Source organism: Enoplosus armatus, chromosome 8 (genome assembly GCF_043641665.1).
Source record: "Enoplosus armatus isolate fEnoArm2 chromosome 8, fEnoArm2.hap1, whole genome shotgun sequence".
Classification (NCBI taxonomy): domain Eukaryota; kingdom Metazoa; phylum Chordata; class Actinopteri; order Centrarchiformes; family Enoplosidae; genus Enoplosus; species Enoplosus armatus.
The window spans coordinates 19,065,024-19,071,793 of record NC_092187.1 but is presented as its reverse complement, the minus strand read 5'-3'; the positions used below and the strand labels follow the sequence as shown (position 1 = coordinate 19,071,793).

At 40.1% G+C, this 6,770-nt stretch overlaps 2 protein-coding genes across 2 annotated transcripts in view; one reads left to right on the top strand and one right to left on the bottom strand.

Annotated features, from left to right (window-relative positions):
* Nucleotides 1-1,246: 1,246 nt before the first annotated feature.
* On the bottom strand, nucleotides 1,247-4,326 carry taf11 (TAF11 RNA polymerase II, TATA box binding protein (TBP)-associated factor). The gene is made up of 6 exons (XM_070910466.1): nucleotides 4,128-4,326; nucleotides 3,714-3,925; nucleotides 2,672-2,799; nucleotides 2,485-2,572; nucleotides 2,301-2,397; nucleotides 1,247-2,168 (listed from the first exon to the last, which is right to left on the bottom strand). The coding sequence occupies exons 2-6, from the start codon at nucleotides 3,882-3,884 to the stop codon at nucleotides 2,038-2,040; spliced, it is 615 nt and encodes a 204-aa protein (XP_070766567.1). The 5' UTR covers nucleotides 3,885-3,925; nucleotides 4,128-4,326; the 3' UTR covers nucleotides 1,247-2,037.
* A 970-nt stretch (nucleotides 4,327-5,296) lies between these two features.
* Nucleotides 5,297-6,770, top strand: part of LOC139288615 (ankyrin repeat and SAM domain-containing protein 1A-like) — a 59,837-nt gene continuing 58,363 nt past the window's right edge. Inside the window, exon 1 of the mRNA XM_070909944.1 lies at nucleotides 5,297-5,544. Coding sequence (XP_070766045.1) covers nucleotides 5,366-5,544 — 179 coding nt within the window. The 5' untranslated portion in view covers nucleotides 5,297-5,365. The remainder of the gene's footprint in view (nucleotides 5,545-6,770) is intronic.

Below are 6,770 nucleotides of genomic sequence, written 5' to 3'. Positions count from 1 at the left end.
TTGTTATTCAGTGCATTGAAGCCATATCAATCAAAGGAAATTACATTTTAAAAAGCTACAGTACTAACAATTTATGCACAAATTCACTTCAAAAACGAATATTTTTCAGTATAATCCTGATCTGCTGCAGACCAGCTGCCAGTTTAAATTTCTGTCACCTGTTACATGCATGGATTCAAACAATGATGGATTTGTTCATCAAAAAGACTGTTTAACGGTAGAACATTCATTTTATGAATGCTTTCATGCTGTCAGCTACATTTCATGTACAAATGTTCTATTGTGAAATCAGTGGTTTAGTGTTTGGAGGTATGGTTATGTATGGTAATGGTTGCAAAGCCTTTACAACTACCTTTCACATCCATTCATCATTTTTCCCATTGGGTGCTTGGGAGACCCCTGGCGGCTGTGACTTGCTAGAGCACTTCCCATTCAAAACATCTTTTCTCTCCCTTTCTTTTTTAACTTTGGTTGCCTTGCAAGCTACGAATGACTTGGTTTGCATCCTTAAAGAGGAATGTAAAATATTTAAGCAATAGACAGAGCTTTGGTTTAACCAAAAACATGACAAAGAACAGTAACATCGGTGTAATAAAGCAGAGATATTATCCTCTAATCTCAGTTTCACTTATAGTTGTGATCTTATCAGCTTTCGATGTTTATGTTTTTGCATGGTCTTAGTAGACAAAGATACAGTGGTACGAAATTGACCGTCCCATGCTGGATGCAACATGTAGCTGTAAAGTTTATCCAGTTTCCCTCTCCTCAGTCAGGCCTCAGTGTTAAGTAGCATCTCTGTTCTGCTCACAAACTGGTGCTCTGAGTTCCATCTGCTCACAAACATGCAAAGAGGAGGAGATGATGAACGGAGTGTTCTCTCTTTTCATACGACTGACCTGGCAAAGTGTTTGCTTCTGGAAAGCAGATGCACGTACTGAAGTGATGTATGGTTTATGCCTTGTGAATTACTTGCACTTGTGTGATAAATTCACTGGAAATTGCACTTGTTTTAATGTAAATCACTTCAAGGGACTGCAGAGGAGTCGTGAAATCTTCCTGAGTGATGCAAATGTTGGAGACCTTGTGGACAGTATTTTTGTCAGTTGTGCTGTTACATTGAATTTTTGTAATGTCTTTATCACTTCATTGAGACTAATATCAAATTGGTTCTGTGAACCACAGCTAGTATGTGGAAAATATTTTGTGAAGTGAAAGAATAAATGATTAATTGCTGAACACATTTCAGTTGTGCCTTTAAGTTTTAATAGACAATGCATGTTTTCGTGTAACAAAGTATCTATTGCATCCATGTTTTTGTTGTCAGAAAATATACGTTCAAGTCTCACTCTTATTTTAGTAGTGTGATCTATAGCTTGTTCGACTTTAAACTCAATAAAAAGTCTACATATTTCCAAATAAAACTTGAAACATAATTCTTTATTTTCAGTAGTGAGAAAAATTTTATCAATTCAGATGAGCTGAATGATAAGTCAATTTTCCTTAAAAAGGTTCCATATCATTATACCCTCGCCAACCTATTCCCAAGTCAACCTTATAAAAACAATAAACCATGAGATGGAGTGAGTAATGTGTGTACAGTCAACTGCTCGCATTAGGGATTTTATCATTTGAAAAAGAAAATGTGTGCTTGTTTGGCTATAAAAGCACATTTCTGTAATTCAAATCATTTAAAGTTAAAAGGCTTTTCCCCACTTTTCTCCAAAGTTGACTGGTTCTTTGAAATAATTGAGGCACAAGAGCAAAACATTTCTCATAAGTATAAGACATACTGTATTTACAACCATAATGAATATAATTTCACACCATTTGAACTGTATGTTGTGTCAAGCATTTACCTCGACAATGAAGAGGTGAATGGCAGGTCTGATTTTGCCTCTGGTTATTTAGCAGAGAACAATCAGTGTCTAGTTGGCTGCAGTATGGCCACAGAGGCTTCATAACAAGTTTTCCACAAGCACCACTTTTTAATCGCAGGCATCTGTCCATGATCCCCATACAGTCTAAAGCACAGGTTCCTCAGTGAAAGAGGATTTGCTTGTACTTGGAGTTGGGAATCTGATCTCGGCTCTTCAACCTCCTCACTGCCTCCCTCATATGCTTGGGCTGAAGCGGTGGCGTATCTCCCCACTTCTCACAAACGTCCAATGCTGCAAGGACAAAGACAGACTATTTAACGACATGACAGTAAAATTTAAACTGCAAGGAGAAGTACAAAAGGTATTTACTCATATGTTTCAGTTAATTTGATCTGAACGTTTTTTTGTAAGTATGCCACTCACCTTCCTCAACAATTTCCCCAGCAAAAACCTTGGAAATACCAGACATGGCAATCACCACATTCTGGGACACTGATGACCCTGTTATGGACTGGATCAGCTACAAAATAATAATTAAAAAAAGACGTCAAACCAATAGAACAGTTTCAGAGATTTAAAAACGCTGTCTATGTTTATAAATGCTTACCCTCTTAATGGCAGCCTTAGGGAAAGCAGAACGTCTGTACATCTCATAGCGATTTAGCTGCTCCTCAGAAAAGGATGACACCAAAACCCTGTAAGAGGACACGAGAGGAATCGGGGAATGATTGTGATGTTTACTGGGATGAGACACTGGATTAAGAATGATCTTCTGTTCGAAATCTGAGTCTTACTGCATCTTTTGTATTTCATCCTCGTCAACCTTGTGGCGCTTCTCCTTTTTCTTCTCTGGTTCCACCTTCAGTCTTTTGGAAGGTTGGCCAGAAGTTCCTTCTTCCTCGTCTTCCCCAGCTGCCATTTCCTTCACAGTGGAAGAGAAAATTGTTCAGAGCCACTAAAAACAATGAGATGCACATTAATATTGCCAAGATAGTGTTCACTTAAATACTAATAGCTGTTGATCAGATATGAGTATTTCAGGTTTTGTTGTTATCTGTTGTTTCATTGAGATTTAACTTTAACTATCATCATTATGACTTGTTTGTCTCTGACCTACTCTGTATACATACAGTGAATTAAAGGCCTTAATTTTACTTTGCTGCACTATAATGAATTATTAATTTTAATGCACACAAAGTGCTTTCAGTGCTGAACTAAATAGTTAATTGATCAAATATTGTATCCACACACACAACTGATTCCAAGTTTGATAATCGAATGTAATTTATGGAGTAAAATAAGTAAATATCTGCTGGTTTCGGCATCTCAAAAGTCAGGATTTGCTTGCACCTCTGTTTGATATTAATACATGCCCTCTCTGAGTTGGCTGCTGGTTGGAATATCTGAGCAATTGGGCTCATAACTTTTGTTGATGTTTTTTTTCTTCAAATATTGACTTTATTCCAAACAAATTCAATTTCAGAATCGTAATCGTGTTATCTTATTATTTGATCGGATAGTTACTAGTTTTGTTTTTGTTGGTTTTTTTCAATTATTTTGGCAGTTCTTGAAGGCTGCTTGTGTTTACGTAACATGTAAGATGTCTGACTTTTTTGTTTAATGGAAAATTGGGTTTTGCAGATCATTTTTGCTGATCTCTCTCAAAATATAGACCATGTTTTTAATTAAATACATCTCAAAATGTCAAAGGATACCCTAGTTGGTGGGTGTGTGTGATTTTGTAGTCATGAGGAAAACTTTGTTATGGTCGATTGGTCTTTAATTTGAGCCCCTCTTCCTCCGCTGGTGTTAGAGAAATGAAGCTCCAGAACTCACAGATTTAACCTCCTGTTTGGGCTCATCTTGCGAGGATGACTCTTTGTTTTCGTCTGCGTGTTTTGCTGTCGTTGGTACATCTTCAGTTTCCTCTGATTTAGGATGCTCCTCGTTGGCAGAAGCTGCTCTCTCAGGTATACCCTCAGCTTTGATCCGTGCAGGGTCGGCCATAATCACGCAGTCCCTCCAACACTGGCTGACAGCTTCAGATTCTGCAATATCAACAAGGTAGTTGATTAGTTGGTGATAGTTTTGAATATACCACCGGCTCAAGTCTGGAGCAAGCGTTACCGCTTTTTACCATCTATAGTCGCTGAGATGTACTTTAGTTGAGAAGCATCCAGGTAGGGTTTTTGTTAATGAACACACTTGGATGAAAAAAATAGATTAAATGCAAATACAGCTTGCACCTACCTTCTCTGCAACTAGGCGTCAACAAAACAGCAGCAATAGCCAAGTTAACGGTGGAGGTAAGCTAACGTTAGCTTAGTAATTGACGCTAGGTAACTTTAGCAAGGCAGCTAACACATGATGCTAAGATTACCGCACTTACAAGGAATACAATTTAAGAGACCTCTTAGTCTAAGAGCAATGATAGCATAGCAAGATGCTATGTTTCTTGGCGTATTGATAGCAAAGTAGTCGTATTTCCGTTTCCCGTTTTGAACGAACTTTATGGACACTGCTAGCAAGAAACAAACACAGAGCAATACTCCAAGTATCGAACATGCTAGCATTAAACAGGACGTTTATAAATTTTTTTGTTGCTATAATTGCTATAAAAATAACTTTAAATACAGTAGTCCGATTTAACTCTCTTAAGACACATGTTCCAAACGGCGTTAAAACAGCCGGTTAAATTACAGTTTAGACAATCTACCCTACTGTTTACTGTTACTATCTATTCTGTCACCTGATAAGATGTTATGACATGTTCCTGTTCACACCCATGAGGGAATTTGAGACAAATTCCAATAATGCTTCTTAGTTATTGTTGCTAGTCTCAGCTAGTTCACAGTTGTTAAATGTATTTTTTTTTTTTTTTCGAGAAAATTCACGTCTCTGATTTATGTCGATAACTAACGATGTGGATGAGGGACTTCTAATAGTAAATAGTTAAGGGGATCGATTTGGAAATGTGCTATGGACTCTAGATGTGACAGTAGAACAGACAGTTCAAGCACTGGATAGGCGTAATCGGCCTCTCTGCCCACCTCTTAAACAGAATATATTCTAGGCGCCATCTTGCTTTAACCCATCCACCTCCTCTACCAAGCAGCTAGGGCGGGGGCGGTAGGGGTTGTGTAGTGTGTGTGTGAATTGTTTCGGATTGGAGATGCAGAAAGAAAGGGCAGTTTCGAGGAAGTGACGGACGAGGCTCAGGGGACTGGTCAGAGGAAGTTTGCTCGATGGTGGTACCGTGCTGCTGAACGAAACTTTTCCCCCTTGAGCGCCAGCGGCACCGTGGATCGGGACGGACGGATCCAGCGGCGGAGGGAGCTTTTGATTCCTCGCCACACGACCAGTACTGAGGAATAACTTGAGGTTGGGAGGGGAAAAAAGGGGATCGCAGAGGAATTTCACTCCCGCAACCAAGCCCCCCCTTTTCTTCTCTTCCCCGCGCCTCCTCCGATTTTTTTCTGGGATCCGCGATGGGGAAGGAGCAGGAACTTCTTGAAGCGGCGCGGACGGGAAACCTGGCCGCAGTGGAGAAGCTTTTATCCGGGAAGCGGCAGTCCGCTGGCACCGGCAGCGGATTGTCTGGGACCGGTGGAAGCGGCACCAGCGGCGGGCACGGCGCCTCCTCTCATCCGCTCTCCAGTCTGCTCAGGTAGGCTCTGGAAAAAGGGAAGCAGAGGCGGATATAACTGGGAATGGGAGACAGCCTGTAATGTTGCCCCTTGTCAAATAGTGTCTGACCATTGTTGTAGGTTATAGTTCAGTATTTTAAATATTATTGGCTAGTTACACAGAGTAATGCTTTTTTTCTGCATTGCCAAACAAACACAACCTGAACCTAAACCAGTGCAGCGCAGATGCAGTGGCATGCTTCTTTGTTAGCTCCTAGCTCTGTGTCCCTGCCAACTGTACTGTAATGTGCATAAACGCTCTGGCAGGTAATTATGCACCTAAACTACAGAAATCTGCAACAAAACAGCCCACGGCCTTTTAAAAAACTAATACACATGTATTATTAATAGCTTACTTACAGTCTAGACGTGAACACTCGCTGGTGAAGGCGGAGTAGAAAGCCAGTTGTCAGAACCAGACTATCATTTTAAAGCAGCATTATTTTACTGTTTGGAAATCCTTTTATTTTAACAGCCCTGGATTTGAAACCCCCTTTTTCACATAGTGCCACCTGCGTAGGTGTACGCTTGGCAGATTTCATTGGTATCAGTGGTCTCAGGGGGAAGTCTTTGGTGAGGTAAACATTTGATGTGGTTTTTCACATCCATAAAATACCTACCATGCAAGCTTAGAAAGATTTAGCTGCTCTCTCGAGGTTTTTGGTCGTTACCAATTTTTTTCCCTTGCCCACTCCTCCTTTATTAGTTGTGAGATCTGATTTATAGATAAGAAAGCAAACTGTAGCCAATATACAGTGCCTGTCATCCATGCTCACATGCCACCTGTGCACATGCTGTAGGAGTAGTAGTTGGCACATGCACAGATTGAATAGCCTAAAACTGACTGGGAGTGCTGGTCTACAGAACAAGACTAAAGTGGAAGATAGGTTAAGGCTTTGGTAATGAGCTTGAGTCCACTACTACATAGTGACTGTTTTTGATAACACAAGATTGCATCAAGTTCCTCAGGGTTATTAAGAGGCAACTTGGCTGGGCCTTTTTCTAATGTACCATCCCTTTAACTTTGTGCAGGTGAGGGCTGCTGGGTAATATTGAATAATAGGATGGAATATATAATAGATCTGATAAGTTCCGAGTTTCATTTTGTCCTGCAGATGTTATCTGAATTATAAGCTTACCACAACAGGATTGTTGAATTTCCCAGGGCTGAAACATATTGCTCTGAAACCATATGATGCAGTTCCAT

Bases quoted from the DNA above. Each gene is read 5' to 3' on its own strand.
- taf11 (XM_070910466.1), bottom strand. From the start codon at position 3,884: ATGGCCGACCCTGCACGGATCAAAGCTGAGGGTATACCTGAGAGAGCA. The intron at 2,573-2,671 runs GTAAGACTCAGA...GTCCTCTTACAG, and splicing joins GATGAAATACAAAAGATGCA to GGTTTTGGTGTCATCCTTTT. The intron at 2,169-2,300 runs GTGAGTGGCATA...TTGTCCTTGCAG, and splicing joins TGGGGAAATTGTTGAGGAAG to CATTGGACGTTTGTGAGAAG.